Source organism: Bubalus bubalis, chromosome 1, assembly GCF_019923935.1.
Source record: "Bubalus bubalis isolate 160015118507 breed Murrah chromosome 1, NDDB_SH_1, whole genome shotgun sequence".
Lineage (NCBI taxonomy): Eukaryota > Metazoa > Chordata > Mammalia > Artiodactyla > Bovidae > Bubalus > Bubalus bubalis.
In genome coordinates, this window is record NC_059157.1 from 21,553,337 (window position 1) to 21,565,813 (window position 12,477).

The following is a 12,477-nucleotide window of genomic DNA, read 5'->3' on the forward strand; positions in this document are numbered from 1 at the left end:
TGGGTTGCCACTTCCTTCTCCAGGGGAATCTTCCTGACCCAGGGATTGAACCTGGGTCTCCTACATTTGCAGGCTGATTCTCTACCACTGAGCCCCCTGGGAAGCCCTTAACACTGGCAAGTGCAATAAAGCAAAATGTATTTGTTCTACAGTTCTCGAGACTGTACTGCCTAATTGATTCCTTAAGGGGGGACAATTTTAAACAGACCTAAGTCGACTGAGATTTTGATTACAGAGACAAGCATTCAGTGTTTGGGTTTTTCCTCATGTGTAGGCAGTTATAGGCAGCCATATGTTTACTTTGTATTCTAGTTGAGGGTGTAATATAAGCTGCTTCAGTTTGGGTGGAAGTTTTGTCAGACATCACAAATGAGATTTGTACTCAGAGTTGCCAGATTTTTTGCAGGGACTGTGGGCAGGCCCATAATAGTTAAGGATAAAGTGAAAAGTAAAAGTCACAAAGTCGTGTCTGACTCTTTGCAACCCCATGGAGTATGCAGTCCATGGAATTCTCCAGGCCAGAATACTGGAGTGGGTAGCCGTTCCCTTCTCCAGGGAATCTTCCCAAACCAGGGATCGAACCCAGGTCTCCCGCAATGCAAGCAGATTCTTTACCAGTTGAGTTACCAGGAAAGCCCAAGAATATTGGAGTGGGGATCTTCCCAACCTGGGAATTAAACCAAGGTCTCCTGCACTGCAGGCAGATTCTTTACCAACTGAGTTATCAGGGAAGCCCAATTAAGGATAACCTACTGCTAATTTAAGAGTAAATCCTGAAAAGCTCTTCCTCGCAGTGAAAGGAATGATGGAATGAGAATATCATCATTCTCATCATTTGAAAATATCATCTTATCATCATTCATAAAATAGAGTGAAAGTCTGCCATTTGCAACGACGGGGATATTATGCTTATAATACTCAAGGAGAGTATTATGCTTAGTGAAATAAGTCAGACAAAGAAAGATAAATACCATAAGATTTCATGTGGGATCTAAAAAATTAAACATACAAATGTACACAACAAAACACACACACAAAAACAGACTCACAGATAGAAAGACCAAACTAGTGGTTAACCCACTCCAGTATTCTTGCCTGGAGAATCCGATGGACAGGGGGGCCTGGCGGCTGCAGTGCTTGGGGTCACAGAAGAGTCAGACACGACTGAAGCGACTAGACAACACAGTGGTTAACAGGACGGCAAGGGGAGGGCAAGGTAGGGTTATGGAATTAAGAGATACAAACTAGGTATAAAACAGATAAGCAACAAGGTTACACTATAGCACTGGGAAATAGTCATTATTTCATAATAACTTTAAAAGTATAATCAACAAAATACTGAATCACTATGTTATAAACCTGAAACTAACATACTATTGTACATCAACTATACTTCAGTTAGAAAGAGTCATCAATGGATTGGACGCTGAAGGTGGTGAGCAGGGACTTCCCTGGTGGTCCAGTGGTGAAGACTCCAAGCTCCTGCTGCAGGGGGAATGGGTTCGATCCCTGGTTGGGGAACTAAGATCCTACCTGTCACGTACAGTGGCCAGAAAAATTAAAATAAAAAAAATTGGTGGCTGAGATTATGGAAACAATATTTACATGGTCTTTAAGTATCTCTCATAAAGATATTTCTTAAATACAAGGTGGAAGGTGGGCACTTTGCAGTGGGGTAACTCCTCAGATGCCATCTGAGCCAAGTGCCTTCTACTCCCCAGAGTGACAGAGACCAGGGGGTGGGGGTGGAGGGAATACAGAGGCTGGCCAAGGACAGCACCTTCTCTTACCACATTCCCATCTGCAAGCTTGTGGGTGTCCAGGGTCCCCTCTTCCCACACTCCTCAGGATATTCTCTTACCCTCTGTACTCAGAGTCCGCTCTGGTTCTTTCTTTCTTTGTTCATTTATTGAAGGTCTGCTGTGTGCCAACTACTGGGGACTCGGCATTAAATAACATAAGCCCTTGTTACTTAGGCTCTTCCAGTCAGGGCTAGAGAAAAAACACCTAATAGACTTATAGCCCTCAGTAACCACAGAGGACGCATGGGACGCAAGAGGACAAGGGGTGGGACTCAGCCAGCTGGTGAGCAGCGGTAGGGCCAAGTGGGTTACTCAGTGATTAAAAACACTTTAATACTAATTGGTACAAAGCCACGGCCTGAGACCTGGCCGCTGCCCTGGGATATCCTCACTCACGTGCCACAGGAGAATAATTAAGAGACCAAACCCTAAACAAACAGAAGCCTCGAAGACCTGCTCTTCTACTTTCCCCACTCCTTTTTATTTAAAATTTTTTTCTGCTAAATTTTTGGCTGCGCTGGCTCTTCGCTGCTGCCTGTGGGCGTTCTCTAGTTTCGGTGAGTGGGGGCTGCTTTCTAGCTGTGGTGCAAGGGCTTCTCGCTGCTGCAGAGTCTGGGCTCCAGGGCGCACGGGCTTTAGGAGTTGTGGCACACGGGCTTAGTTTCTCCACCACATGTGGGATCTTCCTGGACCAGGGACCAAGCCTGTGTCCGCTGCTCTGGCAGGTGGGTTCTTATCCACTGTGCCATCAGGAAAGTCCTCCCCACTGCTCTCTGATTGCCCTTATCCTGCATGGGAGGTCAGAGAAGTCCTTCTGGAAGAGGTGACGGTTGGGCCAAGAATGAATAGAAGTTAGCCAGGAAAGGCACAGAATCTGTAGCAGCCCCTGGATGAGAGAGGGTGCATCAAGTCTGAGAAACCTCGGGTCACTAAGTATGACAGGTGCCCCGACGCTGGGGAAGGAAAGTGAGAAATTGCTGCAAGAGGTAAGTGAAGGCCAGATCAGAAAGAGCCATGGATACCCTCCTGAGACACCCGGCCTTGAGCAGACAAGCGATAATATGCCTTTGAAGAAGTCTAAGATAGGGAGCAATGGCAACCCACTCCAGTACTCTTGCCTGGAAAATCCCATGGGAGGAGCCTGGTAGGCTACAATCCATGGGGTCGCAAAGAGTTGGACACGACTGAGCGACTTCACTTTCATGCATTGGAGAGGGAAATGGCAACCCACTCCAGTGTTCTTGCCTGGAGAATCCCAGAGACAGGGGAGCCTGGTGGGCTGCCGTCTATGGGGTCACACAGAGTCGGACACAACTGAAGCAATTAGCAGCAGCAGCAGCAAGATAGGGAGCAGCACAGTTTTATGTTTTTAGAAAAACAGTTGTGGCATAACTGAAGGAAAGAGACTGAAGGGACAAAAAAATTTAAAAAAAAACAAAAAAACCCATTTACAGGTGGTTGAAGTAACCGAAACAAGAAATGAGGTCTTTTCTAAGAATCAGTAGGATGTAAAGAAAATGGTTGGAATCCAAAGACATTCAAAAGGTAGAATCAATCGGGCTTTGTGATTGGCCTGGAGTTTCAAAATGCATGCTATAAAATTTTTATCTCTTTAGCATCCAAGAGAAGAGCTTTATCCAAAGTGAACCACTGCTAAGACCTTTGTATATGTTTCCAAAATTAAGGACTCATCTTGCACAGAAACACATTACAGTTAGCTCATTCCCAAATAACTGTTTTCTGAAGTTGTACAGCTAAGAGCGATGCATCTGCTAGTCTTTCAACAACGCTGGTGAGGTTCCGGTGAAGGCTGTGTTCTTTGCAGTTTGTAAGAGAGGGAGGGGACATATGTATACCTCTGATTGATTCATGTTGATGTTTGGCAGAAACCAACACAATTCTGTCAAGCAGTTACCCTTAAATTAAAAAGTAAATATTTAAAAAAAAAAAAGAGAGAGAAGAGAGAGAGAAAGAAAGAAAGGATAAAAACAGCGTAACCCTGGCAGTCGTTAAGTTCCCATTTTAGGAAACCTGCATCTCCATCAGCCGTTTCCGGTGCCCACTCTGAACCGCATCCCCTGGCATGGCCCTGCTCTCCCCAGGATGGACCATGCAGCCGCCCAGCTGGAGAAGCAGCACGTGCATGATGTGTACGAGAGCACCGCGCCCTACTTCAGTGACCTGCAGAGCAAAGCCTGGCCCCGCGTCCGCCAGTTCCTCCAGGAGCAGAAGCCAGGCAGTCTCATCGCTGACATAGGTAACCCGGGTGGGGCCACACAGTCTGATGTATATATACTCCATCGTGCCTTTCCTTTTCAGATTCATTTTTCATCTCTGTTCTAACTGGAAGTCTGAAACCGTGCCCTTGGCATGTCAGCACCTAGAAAATTCACTTTATAGCAGAAATTCATGAGGTCGCACGAGAAAGTAGAAAAGTTCCCCAAATCTACACTTAGACAGAAGTGGTCTTCTCAGAGCCTTTGTGCGTATCCTTTCACAAAATCAACCTGACCTTGGCTGAATCTGCCTGGACTGAAATGGCTGCTTGTGAATCTGACCATTTTAAATGTAGATTCCTTCACATTTGTGAGTATAGTGTTTTGGTGGCTCACCTTGAGGGGCTCCCATGCCTTCTACAGAAGAGCCAGAATTGTGTATATAGAAGAGGTTCTATCTGGCATCCCTGGTGGCTCAGACAGTTAAGAATCTGCCTGCAAAGCAGAAGACCTGGGTTCGATCCCTGGGTCAGGCAGATCCCCTGGAGAAGAGACTGGCTATCCACTCCAGTATCCTTGCCTGGGAAATCCCATGGACAGAGGAGCCTGGAGGGCTACAGTCCACAGGGTCACAAAGAGTTGGACATGACTGAGTGACTAACATACACTCACAAGAAGCCCTATCACCTCTTACGAATCTCAGGAATTCTTTCCCTTAACTATTCTGTAGGCGTTTTATTATTAGAACATAAATTGGGTCATATCTTCATAATCCCTGATTTGCTGGTAAGTTTTCAGCTCAGTATGTTTTGGAATCTAGAAGTGGTAGCCACAGCTCAGGAGAGCTCAGATTAAGTTTTAAGACAAGGTATGATTCCACTGGAAGCATTCCCACCTAAATCTGCTCTCTAGCAACTGCACGCACACAGGACCTGTATGAATCCTAAGTCTGGAGTCACAAGTTCTGTTTAATTTGACATTCAATCAAAATGCTGGTAAGAGAAATAGATGTGCCCGGGGCTTTCAGCTTGTTAAAGATGGTGTGAGCAGGGCAGAATTCGAAGAAGGGGCACATGTCATGTAGAAGTGGAGAATCGTTAAAAATATCTCTATCGTGTTAAAAACAAAACAAAACTGGTTTCAGAAGATGCGGTGGGTTTGGAACTCTTATCACTCATAATATAAGCAAAGTACCAGGATCTTAAATCAATTGGGATGAAAAGGTTTGGAGACAACAGAATGTATATGCTACTTTCTCATGAAAAAAAGTGCGTGTTAGTTGTTCAGTCGTGTCTGACTTTTTGCGATCCCATGGACCACAGCCCACCAGGCCCTTTTGTCCATGAAACTGGACAAATTCCATGGGGGATTTTCCAATAATTGGGGGGATAATAATTGGGGGATCTTCCCAATGCAGGGATTGAACCTGGATCTCCTACATTGCTAGCAGATTCTTTACTGTCTGAGCTACCAGGGAAGCCTGGTTATATCTTACATCAAAAATTCCAAATGGAGCAAAGATTTAAATATAAGAAAATAAAGTGATTAAAGGGCTAGAGGATGACTATGTTATTTTTTAAAATATTCTCAAAAGCAAAAGGCCTCTCCATGCATGACACAAAACAAGTCAGAAACCATAAAAGAAAATACAATTGATTGTTGTTGTCTACAGAAGTCAGATTCTATAAAGCTCCTGTGAACCCAGAATTAGTGAACACTGAATTGGCACCCCAAGGGGAAATACCGGATTAGGTTCCTATGAGCCTGTGGTCACAATATTTTTGTCGACTGATCAACACCTAATCTTGTTTCTCGTGTGTTTCTGTTTAAAGACACTCGTGCACTGTCAGTACAGGCTCTGGCATTCCAAATAAACGTGGGCAAATAGATGGGCATGCACATACTGAGTCTGTGAGTAAGGAAGATTGGCTGCATTTGGTATTTTTGACTGCATAACATGTAAAAGGTTCTACAAGGCAAAAATCTAGACATAAATATAAGGGAAGTAAAAAACCAAAACCAAACTAGGTAAAGCTAAGTGCAACATATCTGATAGAAAAAAAAGTAATTTTCTTAACCAACAGAACCTTCTTCAGAGTCAATATGAAAAAGATCAATAACTCCCAATGATGAAACCCTATGAGTAAACAGTTTGAATATTAGGGGAATACAAATTGCTTACATTTTTTTGATAGGTAATCCACTTAAATGGCTGAGTAACAAAGGTACATAAAAATGTATAGTGAGAATTATCTTCCCATCGCAGCTCCCAGCACCAAGTAACCCACATCAGAGGCACTATGCTCTTAGCTTCTTCTTGTTTAATCTTGAGATACTTCACATAAATATAAGCATATTTGTGCATGTAAGTGTGTGTCTGGGTAGACCTACCTTTTTCAATTATACAAATTAGTATGTTATACAGACTGCTATACAGCTAGCTTTTGTCTCTTTTTGTATATTGAGATGAAAAGAATCCCCCTGGAATGCAGGAGACATAGGAGATGTGGGTTTGATCCCCGAGTCAGGAAGGTCCCCAGGAAAAGGGAATGGCAATCCACTCCAATATTCTTGCCTGGAGAATCCCACGGACAGAGGAGCCTAGCAGAGTACTGTCCAAAGGGTTGCAAAGAGTCGGACGCGACTGAGCACAGCACAGCATAGCGTTTGTTCTTATATAGCTATTGAGCATGAAAAGCTGCATAGCTTTCTATGCTAATAACACCACACGAACAGATAGGTATGCTGTTTGCTACATTTTGCTACTACAAATTACAGCACAAATAATATTCTTTAAGGATCCCTGTGCAAATCAATTTCGTAAATGTTATTTTGTGTGCTCAGTAGCTCAGTCCTGTCTGATTCTTTGTGACCCCATGGACAGCAGCCCACCAGACTCCTCTGTCCATGGAATTTTCCAGGCAAGAATACTGGAGCAGGTTGCCATTTCCTCCTCCAGGGTGTCTTCCCAGCCCAGGGATCGAAACTGTGTCTCTTATGTCTCCTGCACTGACTGGCAGATTCTTTACCACTGCGCTTGGAAATCCAAATGTTATTTTACTCATCTGTATCTTTTGACTTTTATGTTATTTATAGTTTTTTACTACTCAATAGTAGGATTATTTTAATTACACAACAAAAGATAAGTTTAAAAATAAAATTGAAATTAAGAAAAATCAATAAAAAGGAAAGAATCCAAAGGGATTAGTAGAGAAAAGGAAGGAGAACAATAGCGTTAGTCACTCAGTTGTGTCCGGCTCTTTGTGACCCAATGGATTGTTGCCCTCCAGGGTCCTCTGTCCATGGGATTTTCCAATCAAGAATACTGGAATGGGTTGCCATGTCCTACTCCAGGGGATCTTCCCAACCCAGGGACTGAACTTGTGTCTCTCACATTGCAGGCAGATTCTTTACCACTGAGCCACCAGGGAAGCCCATAGAACAACAGAACTATCCTCCAAAGGAAATACTTTCTCTTTCTAGGTTTTCCACTTAGTTAAAAAAATCAAGTCTATGTTGGCTAGTTTGACTGGTATTTAGATTAGCAATTTGTAATTAATGATTTGGGCTTCCCTCACAGCTCAGTTGGTAAAGAATCCACCTGCAATACAGGAGACTCTGGTTCCATTCCTGGATTGGGAAGATCTGCTGGAGAAGGGATAGGCTACCCACTCCAGTATTGATGATTAATAAAACTTTGCATAGGTAACAAACATGCCAGGTAACTGGGCTCCAGTTGCCCACACGGGGATTCTCTACCTGCTATGCTATTTTAGTGGTGCAACTGTTTATTGGCTAAATTTTATTAAGCACATCACCCTGTTCCCCAGAGAAGCTGATCTGCTGAGGTGTGTGATGATGATTCCTGATGGGAACTATGTCTTCAGGGAGGGATCAGGAATGAATGGAGAGCAACTGTGTCTAAATATAAAGAGTGCTGAAGATTCAAAGACAGCAGAAATGAAAGTACCCTCAGGAAATACTGTAGCTTGTACAATGAAGGCAACCTTTTCCTGAAATGGGCTACTAACTTAAGGCCTTTAGAAGAGGGCACATGCCAGGGATAAACTGGGGGACTGGGACTGACATATGCACACTACTATATACAAAATAGAGAACTAATAAGAATCTGCTGAGTAGAGCACAGGAAGCTCTCTAATAATTGATATGGGAAAAGAATCTAAAAAGAAGAGGGGATATATGTATATGTATAACTGATTCATTTTGCTGTACACCTAAAACTAACACAACATTGTAAATCATGTTTTCCAATAAAAAATAAAATAAATAAAACAGAACCATATTTGGCTAACCAATCCCTTTTAGTATAACCTTCAGTTCAGTTCAGTTCAGTTCAGTCACTCAGTCATGTCCGACTCTTTGCAACACCATGAATCACAGCACGCCAGGCCTCCCTGTCCATCACCAACTCCCGGAGTTCACTCAAACTCATGTCCATTGAGTCGGTGATGCCATCCAGCCATCTCATCCTCTGTCGTCCCCTTCTCCTCCTGCCCCCAATCCCTCCCAGCATCAGAGTCTTTTCCAATGAGTCAACTCTTCGCATGAGGTGGCCAAAGTACTGGAGTTTCAGCTTTAGCATCATTCCTTCCAAAGAACACCCAGAGCTGATCTCCTTCAGAATGGATGGACTGGTTGGATCTCCTTGCAGTCCAAGGGACTCTCAAGAGTCTTCTCCAACACATTATCCTTATATATAAAACTCGTATTTCTCTCAACTCAACAAAGTCTTAAACTGATAAATTATGAATAGACTATAATATTTAAAAAGAACATGATACATGGTGGGTGTTCTTTGGGTTAAAATCTTTACTTTTATTAGTTTAGAAGCAAAATAAAGACTAGAGCTATATTCCTTTCTGAGCAAGGTGACCTTTTTACCTGACATCAGAGACAACTATCCTAACAGGATTGAAATTTTTATTTTTGTACACTTATGTGTACATAAACTAAAACTAATTTTCAATAATCAAAGTTCCTCTTTGCCTTTTAACTCTCAATTATTTTTCCCATATTCTGTGGTCAGACTTATTTTGCTAAGTCATTCTCTAATTACCATTTCTTCTCTGAGTCAATAAAAATTTAGAGCTCCTACTAAGGGGCAGGCACCATGCCTACAGAACAAAACATATTCCCTCATCTCTGACTTCAAAAGGTTTAGGAGAAATAAATAGGCTGTATTCTTCCTTTTCCCAGAGGAAAAGAGAATTCTCTTTCAGATAAGGTCTTAGCCAAAATGAAAAAAAACAAAACAAAACAAAACAAAAAACACTTCAATTTAAAAAATGTAGCTCTTTCTGCAAACTTCGGAGGGAACATTCAGATTAATTATTTCTAGCAAGTACTTACTCACCATGGGCCAAAACATCTTGCTGAACTGAGGCAATTATCTGTTTTCTTCCTTAGCTCTACTGTGGTGCAGAATACGGAATAGAGGGGGACGGAAGCACGCAGACACCTGCTATTGTCGCTCTGCAGGAGGTTATCATTTAATGAGATTTTGTATAGGAGCATGACTGCTGTGTACAGGAGCTGCCGAATCAAAAGTGTTCTGATTTACTTCTTGTTTGTTTAAGATAATGGGGTGACTAGGCTTGGCAGTATTCTTCATTTCCTCATTAGGATAAAATCTCCCCTCTCTAGCACTTCCATGTCTGCACTTAGGAAACAGATAACTGCACTGTATTCAGGAGTCCCATTACTATCCTTAAAAATGAATGCCGTGTTGGACGAATTGGGAGGGCAGCACAGACCTACATACACTATGATGTGTAAAACAGAGAGCTAGTGGGAAGCTTCTGGATATCCCAGGGAGCTCAGCTCACTGCCCTATGATGACCTAGAGGCTTGGGGTTGGAGGGAGGTCCAAGAAGGAGGGGATATGTGTATACTTATAGCTGAGTCACTGCGTTGTACAGCAGAAACTAACACAACATTGTAAAGCAATTCAATTTAAAAGAGAAAAGGTATTCATAACAACAACAAAAAAGAAGAATGCTGTTAGAAATGAACATGAGGGAATTCCCTGGTGGTCCAATGGTTTGGACTCAGTGCTCAGGGTTCAATTCTGGTCAAGGAACTAAGATCCCTGCAAGCAGAAGAGCACAGCATCCCCCCACACACACCAAGAAATGAATATGGGATAGATCAAGGGCATCAGGGGCACTGGAAACACTTCAGGAGATGATAAGATTTAAGAAGACCTCAGTTTCCTCATTGCTACCAGATGCACTCTGAACACATCCCTCTAGCTCTAACATTCCATGAAGCTGTTTTTATTAGTATTTTGGAAGTAATTTCCCCTTTTATTTTTCTAAATGTATCCCCTGAGCCAGTCCAAAACAGAGAAAAATTTACAAGGTTATTTTTCTTAAAATACGAGCATTATCTTTGAAATGCTTTGGATTTCAATCTTAAAATACTTTATGGGTTATATTTTCCCCATGATTGCTCTCACATATTGGATCCTTTTTCTCAAAAGCATTCTTAGGGAGTATGGCTATGAGATCTAAAATATTTCTAAGACCTCAATCATTTACACTGAAATAATAAAGTTGGAAATCTTATTTTTTATTCACAAGCTCTCCACTGTCTCAGGTGGCATTGGTGAATCTTAATTATGTTTTTAGTGTCTCATATAATTTTGAATAGCTCCTATTTAGGAGTTATCATCAAAGAGTGTTGTGATGTATTTCAAAAGCAGCAACGGAATCATCTTTGAATAGTGGTAGCTATCTTTCAGGCAAAAAAATCTACAGCCAATGCCAGTAGGCAGGGATATAAGCTCTAATGAGCTTATGAGATCTTTAAATATTTGTGAAAAAAGAAACAGATGATATGTCTGCACTAGAACAGAATACTAGGCACTAGACCACGGAAGGTTTTGTTTCAAGATGACCATTTCTTTATGTCACTAGCTTCTTCAGGATAATATCAGGGAAATCTGACTGATCTAAATCTATGTGCTGTGTGAACCTTGAATTATCTGGGTCTCTGCCACCGGAAAGTGAATGTCAAAACTGGTCTATTTAAGAAAAAAATGGTTCTTTGTTAGAGGACTTCCCTGGTGGTCCAGTGGTTGAGAATCTGCCTGCCAGCGCAGGGGACGCAGGTTTGATCCTTGGTCCAGGAGGACCCGACATGCCACAGGGCAAGCCATCAGCGCTGAGCTGGTGCTCTAGAGCCCGGGAGCTGCAACGAGAGAAGCCAGCAAGCGAGAGGCCAGCGCACGGCAACGAAGACTGGCCCCCACTCTCCGCAACTGGAGAAAGCCCGCGCACAGTGACGAAGACCCAGCACAGCCATAAGTGGACAAATAAAGAAGTTCTTTTAAAAATAAACTTACAAGAGCTAGCACTGACAACAGATTGGATAAAAAGATACTGAAACCCTTTCTTCATTCAAATTTTAAATTTCTGAAACGCCCGTTCCATTGTATAACTTATTTTATAAGTGGTTATAGAAGTTGAAAAGTTGCAAGCAGCAAGTTGCAAGTTGCATAGCAGCAAGTGGTAAGAAGTTTTGATAACACAAGACTAAATGCCCAGAACACATAAATCTAGAGAAATATGTATGTGAAAGTAACTTATAAAGAGACTGGATCCTATCACTAGAATACTAGGGAACTATTATTATTAATAATAGGATGAATAATAATAGCACTACTATTATTAATAATACTATTAATATTATATATTAATATTTAATTATATTTAAATAATAATACTAGGAACTATTACTATCTGCTGGGGGCCAGCTGACGTTTCTTGCTGTCATGTTAAGAAACCCCTATAGACATGACCTTATTAAACAGTCAATAAATAATGTTTCCTTTTCCCACTTCCATTTCCTCTTCTCTATGTACAAACATGCCCTGCTCTCTGAGGCTTTTCGCTTGTGTGCACCTTCAGTCCATGCTGGGTTCTGTCTTGGCCAGCGAGGCAGACCTCGTTTTATTGCACTTCCCAGATACTGTATTGTGTTTGGCACCAACTGAAGGTTTGTGGCAACCTGGCCTGAGCTAGTCTACTGGTGCCATTTTTCCAAGAGCATTTGCTCACTTTGTGTCTCTCTGTCACATTGTGGTGATTCTCCCTGTATTTCAAAGCCTCCACCAGAAGAAACATTTATGACTTGCTGAAGGCTCAGATGATGGTGAACATTTTTCAGCCATATACTATTTTAAAAATGGGGTATGTACATGGTTTTTGTAGACTTAATGCTGCTGCACGCTGAAAAGACTACAGTGTAAACACCATTTCTAAATGCACCAAGAGGCCAAAAAAATGTCGCGTGACTCACTTTATTGCAACACTTGCTTTAATGCCATGGTCGGGAATGGAACCAGCAATATCTCCAAGGTTGGCCTGTATCAAGTTATTGCTATTCCCTAAGACAAAGTACGGAGAAGGCAATGGCACCCCACTCCAGCACCCTTG

The 12,477-nt window shown here is 42.2% G+C and overlaps 1 protein-coding gene across 1 annotated transcript in view; it reads left to right on the forward strand.

Annotated features, from left to right (window-relative positions):
* TRMT9B (tRNA methyltransferase 9B (putative)) overlaps nucleotides 1-12,477 on the forward strand; it is a 68,402-nt gene that overhangs the window by 46,447 nt on the left and 9,478 nt on the right. The window contains exon 4 of the mRNA XM_025279151.3: nucleotides 3,905-4,059. Within this exon, the coding sequence (XP_025134936.2) occupies nucleotides 3,906-4,059 (154 nt within the window). The 5' untranslated portion in view covers nucleotide 3,905. The remainder of the gene's footprint in view (nucleotides 1-3,904; nucleotides 4,060-12,477) is intronic.